This window comes from Anomaloglossus baeobatrachus, chromosome 10 (assembly GCF_048569485.1).
Source record: "Anomaloglossus baeobatrachus isolate aAnoBae1 chromosome 10, aAnoBae1.hap1, whole genome shotgun sequence".
Classification (NCBI taxonomy): domain Eukaryota; kingdom Metazoa; phylum Chordata; class Amphibia; order Anura; family Aromobatidae; genus Anomaloglossus; species Anomaloglossus baeobatrachus.
The window spans coordinates 64,105,827-64,126,070 of NC_134362.1; the positions used below are offsets into that span (position 1 = coordinate 64,105,827).

Consider the following 20,244-nt stretch of genomic DNA (forward strand, 5'->3'; position numbering starts at 1 on the left):
AGAGGTGCAGCAGATGTCTCCCTGCTGTACATGCCTCCCGGACCTGTGCTGTGTGACTCCTCCTCAGCTAGTACTGTGAGTATGCAACACATCGTTGCCCCCCCATCCAGTGCTGTGTACCCCCTAGTACTGTGTGTAACCCCTCAGAGCTGTGTAATCTGTGCAGCCTCCTAGTGCTGTCAGTGCTGCCACATAGTGCTTTCCCTGCTGCCTCCTAGTGCTGTCACCTAATGCTCTCCATGCTGCCTTCTAGTGCTCTCCGAGCTGCCACCTAGTGCTCTGTGCTGCCATTTAGTGCTGTGTGCTGCCACCTAGTGCTGTCACTGCTCTCTGTGCTGCCACATAGTGCTCTCTGTGCTGCCACCTAGTGCTTTTTGTGCTGTCACTTTCATTGCTCTTTGTGCTGCCACCTAGTGCTCTTTGTGCTGCCACCTAGTGCTCTTTGTGCTGCCACCTAGTGGTCTTTGTGCTGCCACCTAGTGCTCTTTGTGCTGCCACCTAGTGCTCTTTGTGCTGCCACCTAGAGGTCTTTGTGCTGCCACCTAGAGGTCTTTGTGCTGCTTCCTAGTTCTCTTTCTGCTATCACCTAGTGCTCTTTGTGCTGCCACCTAGTGCTTTTTGTGCTGCCACCTAGTGCTCTTTGTGCTGCCACCTAGAGGTCTTTGTGCTGCCACCTAGAGGTCTTTGTGCTGCTACCTAGTGCTCTTTCTGCTGTCACCTAGTGCTCTTTGTTCTGCCACCTAGTGCTCTTTGTGCTGCCACCTAGTGCTCCCTGTGCTGTCACCTAGTGCTCCCTGTGCTGCCACCTAGTGCTCCCTGTGCTGCCACCTAGTGCTCCCTGTGCTGCCACCTAGTGCTCCCTGTGCTGCCACCTAGTTCTCTCTGTGCTGCCACCTAGTGCTCCCTGTGCTGCCACCTAGTGCTCTTTGTGCTGCCACCTAGTGCTCCCTGTGCTGCCACCTAGTGCTCCCTGTGCTGCCACCTAGTGCTCCCTGTGCTGCCACCTAGTGCTCTCTGTGCTGCCACCTAGTGCTCCATGTGCTGCCACCTAGTGCTCCCTGTGCTGCCACCTAGTGCTCTCTGTGCTGCCACCTAGTGCTCTCTGTGCTGCCACCTAGTGCTCTCTGTGCTGCCACCTAGTGCTTTCTATGCTGCCACCTAGTGCTCTCCGAGCTGCCACCTAGTGCTCTCCTAGCTGCCACCTAGTGTTCTCTATGCTGCCACCTAGTGCTCTCCGAGCTGCCACCTAGTGCTCTCCTAGCTGCCACCTAGTGCTCTCCTAGCTTCCACCTAGTGCTCTCCTAGCTGCCACCTAGTGCTCTCTGCTGCCAACTAGTGCTCTCCGAGCTGCCACCTAGTGCTCTCCTAGCTGCCACCTAGTGCTCTCTGCTGCCAACTAGCACTGTCTGTGCTGCCAAATAGCGCTGTCTGCGCTATCAACTAGGCAACAATTTAATAATTACATTTCTATCTATTTGTTTTTTGTGGTGTTTGTGTGCAGAATACATTTTTGTTACTACATTCAATTTTGTTAACAGCAGCTATCAACCCGGGCAAAGCCGGGTAGTACAGCTAGTATAACATAAATGAATAAACTGAACTGATCCGTTATATGTAAGGAATGATCCCCATATCTATTTAGATAAAAGATTAATAATAATATTTTTTTGTATATATGTATAAGTTATATTTGAAGAAGAGATTTGTAATCTTTGTAAACAAGTTTATTGTTCTTGTTTTGATTTGTCTCAGCCAATTCCTGATTTATGAAGAGTCGTCCTTCTGCACGTCGTAGAGGGAAAAAACCCCAGTGGGGAAAAACTCTACGAAACATGATGGAAGGACTACCCTTCGTTTGTGACTGATGGAGAAGATAGATAGTCTTGTTGACCTGGTGGAATCTGTACTGTGCGTAGCTCCACACACCAGGCACACCACTGCTGTACATATCTATGGATGTCTCTGCCAATTGCTGATTTATGAAGAGTCGTCCTTCTGCACGTCGTAGAGGGAAAAAAACCCCAGTGGGGAAAAACTCTACGAAGCATGATGGAAGGACTACCCTTCGTCTGTCACTGATGGAGAAGATAGATAGTCTTGTTGACCTGGTGGAATCTGTACTGTGCGTAGCTCCACACACCAGGCACACCACTGCTGTACATATCTATGGATGTCTCTGCCACTTGCTGATTTATGAAGAGTCGTCCTTCTGCATGCCGTAGAGGGAAAAAACCCCAGTGGGGAAAAACTCTACGAAGCATGATGGAAGGACTACCCTTCGTTGGGCAGAGATGTTCAGTTAATGCAGGTCTTCTGCTGTTTATGCTGCTCCTCCATAAAATTGTTCTGAACGAGGAGAACAGCGATGATGTGATAATTATCACTGACGATCCGGACAGATCATCGATGATGAGGACTCGGAGGATGACGAGGTGGATGAAAATAAATCCTGTGAAATGAAAAAAAAGAAAGAGTTAAAATAATGTCACTGAGTATAAGTGCCTGAAAGGGGCTTTGCCTAAAAGAGTGGTCTTAAAGGTATTGTCCAGATTGAAATGAAAAGTCTACTATCACTCTAGTCGTGATTTCACATCGCATAAATCTGGTAACGTGACCACCCACACCAGGAATACAGGGAAAATCATGACAGTGTGCACATTGCACAGTTATGATTTGGCAGTCTGCAATCACATAGAGTAGCTGTAGACTTCTTTTCAGTTGGGAGAACCCCTTTAACTTGATTGGCCTTGATGTAATTTGCTATCTAGGGTTAGAAGACTCACAATATCTATCAGGGCTCCTTGTACGGATGAATTGGTGGAGCTAGGTGTTGTTCTCCACAGGTTATCTGGCTGTAGATGTCTCCACCTTCTACTGACGCTGCTGAAGTCCATGAAATGCTGTTGTTCCTCAGATGTTAATTGAGGTCTTTGTGATTTTCTCGCCTTCAGCATGGTGACCACTGGAATGACATCCTGGTCTGGTGTCTGTAACAAGAAAGATGATGTCAGAGTTCACTAATATCCACAGTAAAATTACAACTTCCCGCAAGAAGCCAAAAGGATCGGTCCCAACACTCATACCTAGATGTGATGTGAAAAACCTGCACTGCTTAGGGCATAGCTACCATAGAAAAAACAGGCTGCCGCTATTGGGAGGAGTATAAAGAGGTGGGGTGTCAGACTGTAGGAGGGCGAATAGCACCCACTCTTATGAAGGTAGTGCTATGATATTGTACTAATACTGTATGTAAAGCAGGATGTAGCAGAGTGGAAAAGGGGCAGCATTTGGTTCCACTTATCAGATGCAGGGTGTATATGTGATGTAGCAGAGAAATGTATGTGCTTATAAACTGTATATAATGTGTAATGGGGAGTACTGGCCCCTTATGCTGTGATAGGCAGGAGACATAGAGCAGGGTCAGGAGTGTGCAGATATAGGGTTAGAGATAGCAAATAGTTCAGCTACAACTAGGGAAACAAGTAGAGCAGGAGTGGGGAGGATAGGAGTAGTTAGATAGTCAATAGGATAGAGCAGGGACATAGGAAGTCAGTGTGAAGCCCCACGGGTGTTGTATCGGTGCATACCTTCAGGGACTCCACGTAGCTGGTGCTGATCACAGGTAGGGAATCTTCGGTTTTGATCGTGACGCCACTCTCAGTATTGCGGCCAGTAGGGACCGCCACTGCAGGTTGAGGGTCGCCTGGGGCTGATGGTATGTGCAGTTAGTTGGAATAGCCTCCTGAGAGTGAGGCAAGCCCCAGGGCCCGATGTAGGTTTGTAGTACCACAAGTCGCAGAATGACTCACACAGGCAGAGCTGTCTTTCAAGGGCTTTACTCACATTTGATGGCAGGGTGAGTAGCCCGGGCGTAGCTGGGATGAACCAGATGGGAACCAGGTATCCTTCAGGCTGACTTTATGAGGGTGACTACTGACTCGCCTTCCTTAGCCCTTGGTGGTTTGGGGTGACCCCGACTTTGAGTCCCTATGGGGGTCACCCAGGGAAGATGCTGCAGCCTCTCTCCCCCTTTTGTTTGCCGTTTGCTTGTTCCCCGGACCAGGCCACTCCAGCTGCTTGCCTCCTGTGACCTATGGGCCCTCACTGCGGTTACGTGGCTGCGGCTTTTGTGGTGTTGTGGTGTGGGCTTTGAGAGCCCCACACCGGCAGGTTTAGCAGAAGAAAGCTGGATCTATCTTCGCTTCGGGATCTGCCGCCCGGTTGGGCCTGGTGCTCTCTAGCAGTCTCCTTACTTCCCACTCCGTGCTTTCTCTCTAGCTGAAGCTGGCTTTCAGGTAGCACTCCTAGTTGACCGTTCTCCCCCGTCAGTAGCCACTGCGCGGGCGCTGTTAGACAGCCACAGCCCCACAGGTCTGCTCCTCACTGAGCCCTCTGGAGTTCTCTGCTCTAACTGACTCACTGCTCCTCCTCTCCTGTTCTTGCCTACGCCACCTAGCAACCAGATTCTCTTACCACACCCCTTGAGAGGAGATGGAGGCTTTTGGCCCCCTCCACTATTCCAGTGAAGGTCAAGGCTTTTCCCCCTCCTGGGATCCCCAGGGGTCCTCTCATGGGTACATGTGTGAGAGCTGATTACTATGCGCCTGTGTTCCACACCCCTGTCAGCCTTCTGGATTACCTGTATTGTACTGTCCCCAGCATGGGTGCAGTACTCAGTGGTGCCTGACCAGGTCAGGGGCGCCACATTCCCCCTTAGTTATCACCAGCACGTCCTCGGGCTGCAAGACAACATTTTAAAATGCATAAAACATTAAAACATGTAAAAACATTTTTAAAAGCACCAGGTACCATACATCACCACCCTCCACCCACAAGTCCGTTAACCCACCCAAAACCCTTTCACGTTGGCCGCGGCTTCAGCCACTTCTGGCAGGATGTAGAGGCGGCTTACATGGGCTGGTGGTTTCAGGGTATACCTGGCCTGGTGGATCCGCGCCTTCAGCCTCTTCTGGCAGGATGCAGAGGCGGCCTCCACAGTTGGTGCTGACCAGGTACCCTCTTTGTGGTGGAGAGCCAGGCCCCATAAACAGGCATGCTCTCTGGTCGCAGGTGAGCCAAGGCCCTATATACGGACGGGCTCCTCCTGGTTGCAGACGAGCCAAGCCCCTAAACAGGCTGACTCTGGTGGCGGTGGTGCCCTTTTGGTGTAACTATTTACACTGCGAGAGTTTGTGGCTATAGCCAGTTCATAGCCTTAAGGTTTATTTCTCACAATAGTTTTTGTGGGCACATTACTTGAACTTGAGAACGTTGCAAAACAAACTCAAAACTTTAACTGGTAACTTCTTTCTTTACTTTTCTTTACTTTACTCCTCTTTGCCAGGGCTTGAGCCTGTATGGCGGTGGCACCTGCTGCTTTCCTGCTCTCTGTCGTCGTCTGTGGTCGTTTCATCTGTAGGTTCCTTGTCTTTTCTCTCTTGATCTTCATCTGTGTCTTTATCTCTGTCTTTTCTCTCTTGTAGCATGGGGTGGCTGTAAGGTTTGCTGGTGCATAGTGCTACGTCAAGCGCGTACAATCCTCTTTCGCCTTCATGCATAGTGAACTGGACTGAATCTCCCATCTTTAGATTTCTGCCAGGGTGTCCTCTAGGCAGATTAGCTCTGACGTCTCTCCGATTGACAAATATCCCTTCTTTGATACCAGGTGCTACGATGAATCCATATCCACTTCTCAGATTAAAATCCTCCACTACTCCTCTGAAAAGGGGTCCTCTGGCCTGGGCTTTGGACCTTCTCAGGGCTCGTTTTTCTTGCAGGTCTCTGGCGGTGACTTCTCTCTGCTCTGGAGATGACGGTGCAGAGGATAGTTGCGTTCTGTTGCGGTGTGTCTTACGGGCTGGATTCTGTAGGGTGCAGCTCATAAACTCCCAGGTAAGGCTTTTGGGCAGTTCTTCTTCTGCAGATGGTGTCAGGTCTTCCTCATCCCAGCGAGAATAAGGCAGCATCTCTGGCTCTGGGTATGGCTCTGGAGTTAGCCCCTCAACCTCCTGGCCTCCTCCCCCCCTTAGTTCTTCCTGGCACTCCTTGGGTAGCAGTGCTGGGGATGGACTTCTTTCTGCCGGCCCAGGTGGGGAACTCTTTGCCGTGGTTGCTGCGGGAGCTGTCGGGATACTCTTTGGGGTGTGCGGAGGGAGCATGTACCGCTCCACCATCTCCCGTGGGAACTTAGCTTCCAGGTCGGCTTTTAGCTGCCAGTATGCGGAGTCCTCACCTACCAGGGATTGCCTAGCAGGGACTTCCTGAACCTGGGGAGCCTTGTCTGCTCTGGCCTTGCGGGCCGGGGTAAATGGTACGTCAGCCTTGTCTTGGCGGGCCGCGCCTGGCATGGCGGCGGCCTGGTCTTGGCGGGCCGCGCCTGGCATGGCGGCGGCCTGGTCTTGGCGGACCGCGCCCCGTATGGCGGCGGCCTGGTCTTGGCGGGCCGCGCCCTGTATGGCGGCGGCCTGGATCGGCGTCGCAGCTGCGATGGGATCCGTGCAGGCTGGGCTGGGCGTCGCTGCAGGGACCGGGGCTTGGCGGGCCGAGCAGGGCATCGCTGCGGCGGCCGGGGCTTGGCGGGCCGAGCAGGGCATCGCTGCGGCGGCCGGGTCTTGGCGGGCCGAGCAGGGCATCGCTGCGGCGGCCGGGGCTTGGCGGGCCGAGCAGGGCATCGCTGCGGCGGCCGGGTCTTGGCGGGCCGAGCAGGGCATCGCTGCGGCGGCCGGGTCTTGGCGGGCCGAGCAGGGCATCGCTGCGGCGGCCGGGTCTTGGCGGGCCGCACCTGGCGTGGCTGCGGCCTGGTTCAGCGTCGCCGCACCGGGCGCCTCTTCAGGGACCGCGGGCGTGGCAGTAGGGGTCGGGGCACTTGCGCTAGCCGGGGCATCACTCGACTCACCCATCGTTGGCAGCATCGGGGTCTGAGTTGTCACCGCCCGATCTGGCACTCGGTGCGCGGCTCTCTCCTCGTAGGCCCGAACCGCCGCGGTCATCCATAGGAACTCCTCGCGTCCCTCTCTGATCAGCCTTCCGACCCTGGCTTCTAGTTGATCGCAGAACTCGGCAAGCTCCCGACACCACCAGGCAGCGGAGCCTGGCTCTGGATCTCTGCTCTCAGACGCCATCTTCATTAGCAAGCTGCTGGCTTCTCTCCTGCTCCGCCGTCTCCGGACGCTTCCGCTCCCTTCGCTGGCAAGCTCCGAACTCTGCAGGGGATCTCTGGGTAGCCGCACCTCTTCGTGGGCGGTAACTTCTTCCAGCGCGGGCTGCTGTTGTTTTTCAGCGCGCTTTTCATGGTGGCAATATGGCGGCGCTTCCAATTTTTCAAGCGGACCGCCTAGGCACATGGTCACCTGTCTGAACAGGTCTAGTCCTTATCCTGTTCGTGACGCCAGATGTGAAGCCCCACGGGTGTTGTATCGGTGCATACCTTCAGGGACTCCACGTAGCTGGTGCTGATCACAGGTAGGGAATCTTCGGTTTTGATCGTGACGCCACTCTCAGTATTGCGGCCAGTAGGGACCGCCACTGCAGGTTGAGGGTCGCCTGGGGCTGATGGTATGTGCAGTTAGTTGGAATAGCCTCCTGAGAGTGAGGCAAGCCCCAGGGCCCAGTGTAAGTTTGTAGTACCACAAGTCGCAGAATGACTCACACAGGCAGAGCTGTCTTTCAAGGGCTTTACTCACATTTGATGGCAGGGTGAGTAGCCCGGGCGTAGCTGGGATGAACCAGATGGGAACCAGGTATCCTTCAGGCTGACTTTATGAGGGTGACTACTGACTCGCCTTCCTTAGCCCTTGGTGGTTTGGGGTGACCCCGACTTTGAGTCCCTATGGGGGTCACCCAGGGAAGATGCTGCAGCCTCTCTCCCCCTTTTGTTTGCCGTTTGCTTGTTCCCCGGACCAGGCCACTCCAGCTGCTTGCCTCCTGTGACCTATGGGCCCTCACTGCGGTTACGTGGCTGCGGCTTTTGTGGTGTTGTGGTGTGGGCTTTGAGAGCCCCACACCGGCAGGTTTAGCAGAAGAAAGCTGGATCTATCTTCGCTTCGGGATCTGCCGCCCGGTTGGGCCTGGTGCTCTCTAGCAGTCTCCTTACTTCCCACTCCGTGCTTTCTCTCTAGCTGAAGCTGGCTTTCAGGTAGCACTCCTAGTTGACCGTTCTCCCCCGTCAGTAGCCACTGCGCGGGCGCTGTTAGACAGCCACAGCCCCACAGGTCTGCTCCTCACTGAGCCCTCTGGAGTTCTCTGCTCTAACTGACTCACTGCTCCTCCTCTCCTGTTCTTGCCTACGCCACCTAGCAACCAGATTCTCTTACCACACCCCTTGAGAGGAGATGGAGGCTTTTGGCCCCCTCCACTATTCCAGTGAAGGTCAAGGCTTTTCCCCCTCCTGGGATCCCCAGGGGTCCTCTCATGGGTACATGTGTGAGAGCTGATTACTATGCGCCTGTGTTCCACACCCCTGTCAGCCTTCTGGATTACCTGTATTGTACTGTCCCCAGCATGGGTGCAGTACTCAGTGGTGCCTGACCAGGTCAGGGGCGCCACATCAGCAGTGAGGTTGGTGACCAGGAGACGGAGACAGGAGGGAGGAGTGAGCAGAAGGTTCAGAAGCAGAGTTTGTGAGTCAATGAAGCGGCAGGAGCTGAAGCAGAAACGCAGGACTCAGAGCCAGGGCGTGCCTAGGAAGGGCAGAATCCTCCCATGCACCAAGAGCTCACCCTGTGGATGGGCAGTAAAGCATCCTGAGACCGGTGGGACGTCGGGGTACAAAGACCGCGGACGCGACCCTAAACTGGCCGCGAGCTGTAATGTGTCTGAGGGACCGAGTGAGGTAAGGCAGCCGAACAGAAAGGATACTGAGGGAGAAAGAGTGGATAGCACTCAGCTGCTGGAGGATAGTGCCCAGGGTGAGGGCCAGGAAGAGTGTATAGGACTCAGCTGCTGGAGGATAGTGCCCAGGGCGAGGGCCAGGAAGAGTGTATAGGACTCAGCTGCTGGACGATAGTGCCCAGGGCGAGTGCCAGGAAGAGTGCCTAGGGCCCAGGGCGAGTGCCAGGAAGAGTGCATAGGACTCAGCTGCTGGAGGATAGTGCCCTGGGCGAGTGCCAGGAAGAGTGCATAGGACTCAGCTGCTGGAGGATAGTGCCCAGGGCGAGTGCCAGGAAGAATGCATAGGTCTCAGCTGCTGGAGGATAGTGCCCAGGGCGAGTGCCAGGAAGAGTGTATAGGTCTCAGCTGCTGGAGGATAGTGCCCAGGGCGAGTGCCAGGAAGAATACATAGGACTCAGCTGCTGGAGGATAGTGCCCAGGGCGAGTGCCAGGAAGAATACATAGGTCTCAGCTGCTGGAGGATAGTGCCCAGGGCGAGTGCCAGGAAGAGTGCATAGGTCTCAGCTGCTGGAGGATAGTGCCCAGGGCGAGTGCCAGGAAGAGATATGTTTTTGCCCCAATGTAGAACAGACAAAGCATGAGTGGTCCTAAGGGCCTGAAGAGTGGAAAGAAGTGAGAGTTGCAATAAAGAAGTTCCTGTTGGTTTACTAGAGATTGGCGTGTGCTTTATGTTGCCCTCCCTCTCTATGACGAGGACCCCACAAGCAATGATGCAGGTAACAGAGACTGTGGCGACTACTGACTCAAGCCCCAACGGGTGCTCTGCATAGACATTTACATTCACTGAAGCCAGGGGAAGCACTGCCGGCCACCACCTGGCTCCCCTCTTCAAGGCAACCCCTGAAAGGAACCAAATACTTGTCCCTGTTATGGACCATTGTCAGTTACTGCTCTCAGTCATTTCCCAAATACCCCCCAATCGTATTAGGTACGTACCGGCTCCACTTGGATTGGTGGAGAGAGTTCTCCTGATTTTAAAGCCATCCAGTCAATTGTCCTGAACATCGGATGTGTCCTCAGTCGCTGTTTCACAAACAATCGTCGCTTTTTCGGAGATTTACAGAGAAGCTGAGGAATAAATGCAAAAAGAGTCCGTTATCTTGGGTGACTGACAGTCATGAATAATGTCTCCTTCCGGGCAGTGGTGTAGCGTGGGGTGCCAGCGCCCAGGACAAGGCAAGAATTTTGTGCCTCCCGACCTGTGGAGCGTTGTCCCTCCCTGAGTCCCCCCCACCTTTCCAGTATTGCCCCCTTATCCCCCGGGCACATGTACTGTAACTATACATCACACTGATGTCATTATGGTTTGCCCTTCAGCTCTAGTGGGGTTTTTTCTACTTTTTCCTGACATCTCATATAAAATTAAAAAATTAACTTCGTACATTGTATTATTTTCATATTTTTTTGTCTATAGTTTTTTTGTGTTTTTTATCTGTTTTATTACAAGAGCTGTAATCCTAATCCTACACAAAGCCTTAATCCCTTCCAACCCTAACCATACCTGTACTCCTAACCCTAATCCCTTCCAACCCTAACCCTACCTGTACTCCTAACCCTAATCCCTTCCAACCCTAACCCTACCTGTACTCCTAACCCTAATCCCTTCCAACCCTAACCCTACCTATACCCCTAACCTTTATCCCTTCCAACCCTAACCCCACCTCTACTCCTAACCCTAATCCCTTCCAACCCTAACCCCACCTCTACTCCTAACCGTAATCCCTTCCCACCCTAACCCTACCTGTACTCCTAACCCTAATCCCTTCCAACCCTAACCCTACCTATACCCCTAACCCTAATCCCTTCCAACCCTAACCCTACCTGTACTCCTAACCCTAATCCCATCCAATCCTAACCCTATCTCCACTCCTAACCCTAATCCCTTCCAACCCTTACCCTACCTCTACCCCTAACCCTAATCCCTTCCAACCCTAACCCTACCTGTACTCCTAACCCTAATCCCTTCCAACTCTAACCCTACCTCTACTCCTAACCCTAATCCCTTCCAACCCTAACCCTACCTCTACTCCTAACCCTAATTCCTTCCAACCCTAATCCTACCTGTACTCCTAACCCTAATCCCTTCCAACCCTAACCCTACCTCTACTCCTAACCCTAATCCCTTCCAACCCTTACCCTACCTCTACTCCTAACCCTAATCCCTTCCAACCCTAACCCTACCTCTACTCCTAACCCTAATTCCTTCCAACCCTAATCCTACCTGTACTCCTAACCCTAATCCCTTCCAACCCTAACCCTACCTCTACTCCTAACCCTAATCCCTTCCAACCCTAACCCTACCTCTACTCCTAACCCTAATCCCTTCCAACCCTAACCCTACCTATACCCCTAACCCTAATCCCTTCCAACCCTAATTTTAGCTTTAATCCTAGCCCTATCACTATCAAACCCCAATCCTAGCCTGAGCCCAACCCTAATCCTGGCCCTAATTCTGGAATATTGCTCCCTATAGGATTTGGCCCCCAGGGTACCACCTCTGTGACTCCCCCATGTTACCCCGCTGCTTCCCGCCTTCCATCATATATGACCACTCACGTTATTTATCAGGTCCTTTACGTCGGTGTTCAGATCTTCTGGATAGATTGGATTATCCTCCAAAATAGACCTTTTCAGTCTGTCTATGTCTGTCCCATTGTAGAATGGATATTTTCCAGTTGACATGAAGTACACGATGACTCCGAGGGAAAACCAATCAACCATTTCATCATATTCTTTTCCTTGGAGAACCTGTGGAATATATGGAAGGAGGAGATGGAAACAGTCAGGGAGTTGGGAGCGATCTCTGTCTATGACTCTGGACTCTGTAACTTATTCATTATAGAATCTTTAGAAGTTGCTTAGCAACAAGCAGCACAGACAGCAGGTGACTACAACAGATCTCCATGTACTGTGCAGTATGGAGGTCCGAAGGGGGCGAGACTCACACACACAGTGGGTGCAGTGTATGGGATCAGAGTGGGGGACTGTTGCAGAGCATAGGGATCTAACAGTGCCTAATATCTGGGAGGGATGTGTGTGGTATGTGTCCAGCATACAGGAGGGATGTGTGTGGTATGTGTCCAGCATACAGGGGGGATGTGTGTGGTATGTGTCCAGCATACAGGGGGGATGTGTGTGGTATGTGTCCAGAATACAGGAGGGATGTGTGTGGTATGTGTCCAGCATACAGGAGGGATGTGTGTGGTGTGTGCCCAGCATACAGGAGGGATGTGTGTGGTATGTGTCCAGCATACAGGAGGGATGTGTGTGGTCTGTATGTGTCCAGCATACAGGAGGGATGTGTGTGGTATGTGTCCAGCATACAGGAGGGATGTGTGTGGTATGTGTCCAGCATACAGGAGGGATGTGTGTGGTATGTGTCCAGCATACAGGAGGGATGTGTGTGGTATCTGTCCAGCATACAGGGGGGATGTGTGTGGTATGTGTCCAGCATACAGGAGGGATGTGTGTGGTATGTGTCCAGCATACAGGAGGGATGTGTGTGGTATGTTTCCTGCATACAGGAGGGATGTGTGTGGTATGTGTCCAGCATACAGGGGGGATGTGTGTCCAGCATAAAAGAGAGATGTGTGTGGTATGTGTCCAGCATACAGGAGGGATGTGTGTGGTATGTGTCCAGCATACAGGAGGGATATGTGTGGTATGTGTCCAGCATACAGGAGGGATATGTGTGGTATGTGTCCAGCATACAGGAGGGATGTGTGTGGTATGTGTCCAGCATACAGGAGGGATGAGTGTGGTATGTGTAAAGCATACAGGAGAGATGTGTGTGGTATGTGTCCAGCATACTGGAGGGATGTGTATGGTATGTGTCCAGCATACAGGAGAGATGTGTGTGGTATGTGTAAAGCATACAGGAGAGATGTGTGTGGTATGTGTCCAGCATACAGGAGGGGTGTGTGTGGTATGTGTCCAGGATACAGGAGGGATGTGTGTGGTATGTGTAAAGCATACAGGAGGGATGTGTGTGGTATGTGTCCAGCATACAGGAGGGATGTGTGTGGTATGTGTCCAGCATACAGGAGGGATGTGTGTGGTATGTGTTCAGCATACAGGAGAGATGTGTGTGGTACGTGTCCAGCATACAGGAGGGATGTGTGTGGTATGTGTCCAGCATACAGGAGGAATATGTGTGGTATGTGTCCAGCATACAGGAGGGTTGTTTGTGGTATGTGTCCAGCATACAGGAGGGATGTGTGTGGTATATATGTGTCCAGCATACAGGAGGGATGTGTGTGGTATATATGTGTGCAGCATACAGGAGGATGTGTGTGGTATGTGTCCAGCATACAGGAGGGATGTGTGTGGTATGTGTCCAGCATACAGGAGGATGTGTGTGGTATGTGTCCAGCATACAGGAGGGATGTGTGTGGTATGTGTCCAGCATACAGGAGGGATGTGTGTGGTATGTGTCCAGCATTCAGGAGGGATGTGTGTGGTATGTGTCCAGCATACAGGAGGGATGTGTGTGGTATGTGTCCAGCATACAGGAGGGATGTGTGTGGTATGTATCCAGCATACAGGAGGGATGTGTGTGGTATGTGTCCAGCATACAGGAGGGATGTGTGTGGTATGTGTCCAGCATACAGGAGGGATATGTGTGGTATGTGTCCAGCATACAGGAGGGATGTGGGTTGTATGTGTCCAGCATACAGGAGGGATGTGTGTGGTATGTGTCCAGCATACAGGAGGGATATGTGTGGTATGTGTCCAGCATACAGGAGGGATGTGTGTGGTGTGTGTCCAGCATACAGGAGGAATGTGTGTGGTTTGTGTCCAGCACACAGGAGGGATGTGTGTGGTATGTGTCCAGCATACAGGAGGGATGAGTGTGGTATGTGTAAAGCATACAGGAGAGATGTGTGTGGTATGTGTCCAGCATACTGGAGGGATGTGTATGGTATGTGTCCAGCATACAGGAGAGATGTGTGTGGTATGTGTAAAGCATACAGGAGAGATGTGTGTGGTATGTGTCCAGCATACAGGAGGGGTGTGTGTGGTATGTGTCCAGCATACAGGAGGGATGTGTGTGGTATGTGTAAAGCATACAGGAGGGATGTGTGTGGTATGTGTCCAGCATACAGGAGGGATGTGTGTGGTATGTGTCCAGCATACAGGAGGGATGTGTGTGGTATGTGTTCAGCATACAGGAGAGATGTGTGTGGTACGTGTCCAGCATACAGGAGGGATGTGTGTGGTATGTGTCCAGCATACAGGAGGAATATGTGTGGTATGTGTCCAGCATACAGGAGGGTTGTTTGTGGTATGTGTCCAGCATACAGGAGGGATGTGTGTGGTATATATGTGTCCAGCATACAGGAGGGATGTGTGTGGTATATATGTGTGCAGCATACAGGAGGATGTGTGTGGTATGTGTCCAGCATACAGGAGGGATGTGTGTGGTATGTGTCCAGCATACAGGAGGATGTGTGTGGTATGTGTCCAGCATACAGGAGGGATGTGTGTGGTATGTGTCCAGCATACAGGAGGGATGTGTGTGGTATGTGTCCAGCATTCAGGAGGGATGTGTGTGGTATGTGTCCAGCATACAGGAGGGATGTGTGTGGTATGTGTCCAGCATACAGGAGGGATGTGTGTGGTATGTATCCAGCATACAGGAGGGATGTGTGTGGTATGTGTCCAGCATACAGGAGGGATGTGTGTGGTATGTGTCCAGCATACAGGAGGGATATGTGTGGTATGTGTCCAGCATACAGGAGGGATGTGGGTTGTATGTGTCCAGCATACAGGAGGGATGTGTGTGGTATGTGTCCAGCATACAGGAGGGATATGTGTGGTATGTGTCCAGCATACAGGAGGGATGTGTGTGGTGTGTGTCCAGCATACAGGAGGAATGTGTGTGGTTTGTGTCCAGCACACAGGAGGGATGTGTGTGGTATGTGTCCAGCATACAGGAGGGATATGTGTGGTATGTGTCCAGCATTCAGGAGGGATGTGTGTGGTATGTGTCCAGCATACAGGAGGGATGTGGGTTGTATGTGTCCAGCATACAGGAGGGATGTGTGTGGTATGTGTCCAGCATACAGGAGGGATGTGTGTGGTATGTGTCCAGCATACAGGAGGGATGTGTGTGGTATGTGTCCAGCATACAGGAGGGATGTGTGTGGTATGTGTCCAGCATACAGGAGGGATGTGTATGGTATGTGTCCAGCATACAGGAGGGATGTATGTGGTGATCTCATGTGTATGGGTGCCACGGATGCCCCTGTATAAAGTGTGGTCATTAGTGAAACGTCTGCTTTCGTAACTTGATTAATAATTATAGAACAACCAGTAATCCCTATGTAATATGACGTGTTCCTTACCTCAGGGGCCATGTATCTTGGGGATCCTGCACATCCAGAAACTTTCTGGTGTTTATGGAACTTGATCTTTGATAGGCCGAAGTCCCCGATCCTGGCGTGTCTGTCACTGTCTATGAAGATGTTTAGTGGCTTCAGATCCCTGGAAGAGAAGAATATTTAGTTACAAGAAAGACAGAATGTGGATACATTGATAGAAATATATGGACAGCTGAATATATAGGTGTGTGTATCTGGATATATAGGTGTGTGTATCTGGATGTACAGGTGTGTGTATCTGGATATATAAGTGTGTGTATCTGGATATATAGGTGTGTATATCTGGATGTACAGGTGTGTGTATCTGGATATATAGGTGTGTGTATCTGGATGTACAGGTGTGTGTATCTGGATATATAGGTTTGTGTATCTGGATATATAGGTGTGTATATCTGGATGTACAGGTGTGTGTATCTGGATATATAGGTGTGTGTATCTGGATGTACAGGTGTGTGTATCTGGATATATAGGTTTGTGTATCTGGATATATAGGTGTGTGTATCTGGATATATAGGTGTGTGTATCTGGATATATAGGTGTGTGTATCTGGATATATAAGTGTGTGTATCTGGATATATAGGTGTGTATATCTGGATGTATAGGTGTGTGTATCTGGATATATAGGTGTGTATCTGGATATATAGGTGTGTGTATCTGGATATATAGGTGTGTGTATCTGGATATATAGGTGTGTGTATCTGGATATATAAGTGTGTGTATCTGGATATATAGGTGTGTATATCTGGATGTATAGGTGTGTGTATCTGGATATATAGGTGTGTGTATCTGGATGTATAGGTGTGTGTATCTGGATATATAGGTGTGTGTATCTGGATATATAGGCGTGTGTATCTGGATATATAGGTGTGTGTATCTGGATATATAGGTGTGTGTGTATCTGGATATATAGGTGTGTGTATCTGGATGTATAGGTGTATGTATCTGGATGTACAGGTGTGTGTATCTGGATGTATAGTTGTGTGTATCTGAATATATAGGTGTGTGTAACTGGATGTACAGGTGTGTGTATCTGGATGTACAGGTGTGTGTATCTGGATATATAGGTGTGTGTATCTGGATGTATAGGTGTATGTATCTGGATGTACAGGTGTGTGTATCTGAATATATAGGTGTGTGTATCTGGATATATAGGTGTGTGTATCTGAATATATAGGTGTGTGTATCTGGATGTACAGGTGTGTGTATCTGGATGTACAGGTGTGTGTATCTGGATATATAGGTGTGTGTATCTGGTTATATAGGTGTGTGTATCTGGATGTACAGGTGTGTGCATCTGGATGTACAGGTGTGTGTATCTGGATGTAAAAATGTGTTTATTTGGATGTACAGGTGTGTGTATCTGGATGTATAGGTGTGTGTATCTGAATATATAGGTGTGTGTATCTGAATATATAGGTGTGTGTATCTGGATGTACAGGTGTGTGTATCTGAATGTACAGGTGTGTGTATCTGGATGTACAGGTGTGTGTTTCTGGGGTGTACAAGTGTGTGTATCTGGATGTACAGGTGTGTGTATCTGGATGTACAGGTGTGTGTTTCTGGATATACAGGTGTGTGTATGTGGATGTACAGGTGTGTGTATCTGGATATATAGGTGTGTGTATCTGGGGTGTACAGGTGTGTGTATCTGGATGTACAGGTGTGTGTATCTGGATATACAGGTGTGTGTATCTGGATATACAGGTGTGTGTATCTGGATGTACAGGTGTGTGTATCTGGATGTACAGGTGTGTGTATCTGGATATACAGGTGTTTGTGTATCTGGATGTACAGGTGTGTATCTGGGGTGTACAGGAGTGTGTATCTGGATGTACAGGTGTGTGTATCTGGATGTACAGGTGTGTGTATCTGGATGTACAGGTGTGTGTATCTGGATGTACAGGTGTGTATCTGGATGTACAGGTGTGTATCTGGGGTGTACAGGTGTGTATATCTACATGTACAGGTGGGTAAATGTCGCCCCCACAATACCTCAGGAATAATCTATACAATGCTCTACATTATAAGAGAATCTTCTAGAATTCATTACCGGTGTATAATGCCTCGTGAATGCAGGGCCTGGAGGCCGGACGCCAGCTCAGCTGTGTAGATCCTGGTAGGAAAGAGAGAAACACGTGTAATGGTCCCTGTCCCTCATCCGCACTGATATGGAGGACGCATTGCTGCAGATCTGTTCTATCCCGGAGCCTGTGCCGGGGGATGACAGTGGCCGCCATATTGGAGGTCATCAATCTTCCTGACCAAACAAGTGGATAACTCAGGCGGAGCATTTCTATATCCCTTGTATGCCCCCCATATGCCCTATAGACCCCCGGCTTTTCTTACCTGGTGGTCTCTACATCAAATGGGGCTTTATTTTTAATCAGGTGATGGAGGTCACCTCCGGCCATGTAGTCCATCACATAGAAGAGGTGATCCTGGGGGAGAAGAAGACGAGGATGTTACATCACAAACATAATACACAGTGACCTATACAAGGATGATGAGTTGTGGGGTTCTCTGAGGACAAACTTGCTGACAGTTTCCAGCGATTATAATAGGTAAAAGGAGACAATGATGGAGGCGCGAGCTCTTACCGGTGACTGGAACGTGGCATACGAGGAGCAGAGGAAGGGGCTGCGCTGTGCAATCTGGAGCGCATGTTTTTCCAGATTTGCTACTCTTGTCCGTCCTTCCTTTATTAGCTGCCTCTTCTTTGTTATCTTAACTGCCAAGCGATGTCCGGTGACTTTCTCCGAGGCCAACAACACCTGAAGGAGGAGCAGAAATCAGTTATCTGGGGTGCGAGGTGCAGGAATCTGCCAGAGAAGAGTAGATCCATACCGGAAACCCAACCTCGTATGTAGCCGCCATGGCCTCTTCATGTCTGGACTGGTGGAAGGGGCTCCGGGAATGCTCATGGTCCACAGGTCAGGGGCAGAATTCATGCCCTGAGCCATCCACAGTACACCATTGCCCTTTTGTATTATAAAGAGTGTTTCTACCTCTGGAGGACCCGGTGCATCCGTCCATCAGTTTCAGTGACCACCATGCACTGTTGTATGTCACATGTGGTATTAAATATATGATGTTGGTTTCCTACAATTACAGAGAAATGCTGAGATTCCAAACAGTAAAATACCCTGTAACCAGGTGACGGGGGCGGCCGGGAGCCCAGAAATAGAGCCCCTTTCTTCCCAAACAGCGCCACCTCTGTCTACAGGTTGTGTGTGGAATAGCAATACAATCCTTCTGATGTCAGTGGAGCTGGGCCGCAGCTGAGGCGCTGTTTGTGAGAGTAGACAGTGATGTCTTTAACCCTTAATAACCCCTTTTGATGTTGAGGAGAGGATCATTAAATCCCAATCTTTCTATGGGTTTCACAGTTTATGAGCATTAGTCGAAAAAGTACAAATTGGAGAAAAATCCATTAATTACAAACCTTTCCAAAACGTCCCTTCCCAAGAACCTTGTGGTAGATGAAGCTCTCCACGGACGGGGGGTCTGGCACAGAGGATGACGGGGCAGCAGACCTGGGGGAGCTTTCTCCTGGTGAGATAAAGAGCAGAAAACATGGAGTCATTAGGACAATGTCACATGAGCCAATAAAAGAATCATCTGATTTTCACCCAGAATATATATATATATATATATATATATATATATATATATATATATATATATATATATATACACATCAACAGTTAATAACATTTCCTAAACCAAATACAGTTTCTTATGTTAATAATTGCAAAGTCTCTGGAAATATCGGATGCAATGTGGATGATCTGGGTGGGGTCCGCTTTTTTTGTGCACCCATAGACTTGACGGTTCTGATGGCGATATTTAGCTTTACATACAACCATCTATTGCTCGGGATTACGCCCCAGTTAAGACTAATTTTCCATCTTACCTTCTAGTTGGTAAAAGTTGGTGTCTGGTTTTGTTCTTTTGGCCGCAGTCATACCGGGTCGGCTCGTTCCTTCACCTTCAGTGGAGGATCGTTTCCCTTCCAGATGTTCTCTCTTCCTTTTGAAGACTCTGGGGCCCACCTGCATTTCTGGGGGGCTGTTTAGAGCTTGACCCTCTCCAGCATCAACACATCTCCTTTTTCTATAAGGAGCCTCATCTCTGGTCCTCGATTCCCGAGTCCTAGACTTGTCTCTTCCTCTTCGGAGAGGCTGTAAGTTGGGGGAGTTACACTCCCTCTTAGTGTCCACTCTGGTGATACGAGGGACATCACTATATCTAAATAAGAGACCATCCCTGTTGCTAGAACTGGTGGTCTCTTCTCTGTTGGAGGTATTTTTCCGCTTTTTTTCCGCTCTAACACTCATGTTGTGGTATTATCACAATCAGAAGTTCACTGAGCAAGAGAAAAAAAAAGTGCACCTTCACACGTCAGACGGTAAAGGTCCACAGAGGGAAAGAAGATGGCCGAGCGCACAAGTCACAGGTTATGTGATGTCACACAGCAGCATGACATCACAGAGAACCTCCTGGAACATGTGACGCATTGTGACATCTGCAGCCGCACAATGCAGTGGCTTCATGTCAGTCTTGCTCCGCTCCATTGATGGGTATTGCAGTGATTGCTGCACTTATATTGTAAATTGTGTCAAAGATGCACCAAAATACAACAGAAGAGAAAAGAATCAGGTGGAAAATCACAGATCACAGTTTATTCTTCATCTACTCAACATAACCCAAGACCACCAGCAGAGTCCAGAGATGGATATATCCTATGATAACCTGTGCCCGGCTCCTGCCAACCATTACTTGTCATTTATAGTTGTGGTATACATTGTTGGCACCACTGATTGTTCCTATGTTCTCCGTGCCATTCTGGGGACAGTTGGAGTGGGCGGCATAATGCCCGAGTGCTAACGTGATAGCATGATAGGTGGGCTGTCTAGTCTGGGGAAATAACCTTCCATTGGCTAATTAAAGGGGTCATTTGAATATAATAAAC

General features: G+C 50.0%; 1 protein-coding gene across 1 annotated transcript; it reads right to left on the reverse strand.

Moving 5' to 3' along the window:
- Positions 1–2,067: 2,067 nt before the first annotated feature.
- On the reverse strand, positions 2,068–19,652 carry LOC142254346 (protein kinase C delta type-like). The gene is made up of 10 exons (XM_075325392.1): positions 19,186–19,652; positions 18,715–18,821; positions 17,870–18,043; positions 17,619–17,710; positions 17,323–17,385; positions 15,237–15,375; positions 11,446–11,637; positions 9,826–9,957; positions 2,784–2,987; positions 2,068–2,449 (listed from the first exon to the last, which is right to left on the reverse strand). Exons 1-10 carry the CDS (start codon positions 19,607–19,609, stop codon positions 2,381–2,383), a joined length of 1,596 nt encoding a protein of 531 aa, XP_075181507.1. The 5' UTR covers positions 19,610–19,652; the 3' UTR covers positions 2,068–2,380.
- Between the last annotated feature and the right edge of the window lie 592 nt (positions 19,653–20,244).

Coding starts and splice junctions, on each gene's coding strand:
- LOC142254346 (XM_075325392.1), bottom strand. CDS start 19,609: ATGAGTGTTAGAGCGGAAAAAAAGCGGAAAAATACCTCCAACAGAGAA. Junction 17,386..17,618: donor TTTGATGTAGAGACCACCAG/GTAAGAAAAGCC, acceptor CTTTCCTACCAG/GATCTACACAGCTGAGCTGG. Junction 2,450..2,783: donor AAGGAGCCCTGATAGATATT/GTGAGTCTTCTA, acceptor TTCATTTCACAG/GATTTATTTTCATCCACCTC.